Genomic DNA, 1,301 nt, shown 5'->3' on the forward strand with positions numbered 1-1,301 from the left:
TTTTTTTTTTTGGGGGGGGGATTATTTATTTTCCACATTTTATTTCTGGATTATTTTCTATTTCCATTTACAAATCTTGTTCCTTTGTTTGCTACAAAAATGGAGCTAAATTCCCTCCATAGCTCTAGGATTGGATGTTCTGTCAGCGAATGTGTTCTGTAAATTTTCCTCCCCATATCATTTTTAAGCTGTAGGCCAACACACCTGCTCTTTTTTTTGGAAAACAAGGTGATGATCAAGGTATATGAAAAAGAAACAGGAATGCAAATTCAGAGTTAAATTTTAGGGAACCAAACGTTGCAGCAGAGTTATCTTATATTAAAGGTCTAGTGGAGGATTTTCTTTTTCAAGGTGGATCATCATGGGCTTGTGCACGCTCTCGCACACGTTTAATAGGTGTTACCCCGTGGGTACAGGATTGTGCATGTGCACATCCCTCATAGATCAACATCGTTGGTATAAATCCCCAGAAAGTCTCACTGTGATTTGAGTTTTTGACAACTGAGGCCTTTAAACTTGGTAAGCAACACGGAGACACCTGCTCTTGTCTCTGTAAAGTGATGTTCAAGGTATATGAAAAAGAAACAGGAATGCAAATTCAGAGTTAAATTTTAGGGAACCAAACGTTGCAGAGGTGTTATATTAATATACTAACATTAGACTTGTTTGAGTAACACATTGATGATCCTGTTATTTGATGAACGTTCAATAAATTGTAAAATCCAAAAAACCTGTTTAACTACATTTAATGGAAAAACATTAAATGATTTGACAATTAAAGGTTTGTAATTACCTTTATGTAAAAGTGTTAATATTTATTTTGAATATTTTTCCTCCAAAAATTGCAAAAACCTAATTCCTTGCTGCCAAGCTTTTATTCTATAAAATCTTTGCTGATGCCGGATCAGCGGATTCATGGGAAAGTGTCATTTTTTCTTGTCAAAGTATTTGGTGGCTCATGTTTTATAACTAAAAAGAGGGGTTTTAGATTTCTCTCTGTCTGCATCCTCTTCCATTTCTTCCTAAATAGATCTGCTATAGAGTGTAAACATTTGTCCAATGAACTCTTTCAGATAACCAGAGCATCTCTGTTGGACCCAGCAGCCGTGTGGATGAACCAAGCTGCAGGAAAAGAAAGGCGGAGGTTGGACAACAAAAAGTTATGCAAACAGAGTTGCAACAACTTCAGCCACCTCACCGCTGAACAAGATTACTCTGTGTCTGTAGAGTTTGTGAGAGAGTACCAAAAGGTACCAAAATAAATACCAAAAGTACCAAAATACATACATATATATATGTAT

At 36.0% G+C, this 1,301-nt stretch overlaps 1 protein-coding gene across 1 annotated transcript in view; it reads left to right on the forward strand.

Annotated features, from left to right (window-relative positions):
• The first annotated feature begins 361 nt into the window (after window positions 1-361).
• Window positions 362-1,301, forward strand: part of LOC107102613 (serine/threonine-protein kinase pim-2-like) — a 5,305-nt gene continuing 4,365 nt past the window's right edge. Inside the window, exon 1 of the mRNA XM_015401990.1 lies at window positions 362-410. Within this exon, the coding sequence (XP_015257476.1) occupies window positions 362-410 (49 nt within the window). The remainder of the gene's footprint in view (window positions 411-1,301) is intronic.

This window comes from Cyprinodon variegatus, unplaced genomic scaffold (genome assembly GCF_000732505.1).
Source record: "Cyprinodon variegatus isolate N-32 unplaced genomic scaffold, C_variegatus-1.0 Scaffold1282, whole genome shotgun sequence".
Taxonomy (NCBI): domain Eukaryota; kingdom Metazoa; phylum Chordata; class Actinopteri; order Cyprinodontiformes; family Cyprinodontidae; genus Cyprinodon; species Cyprinodon variegatus.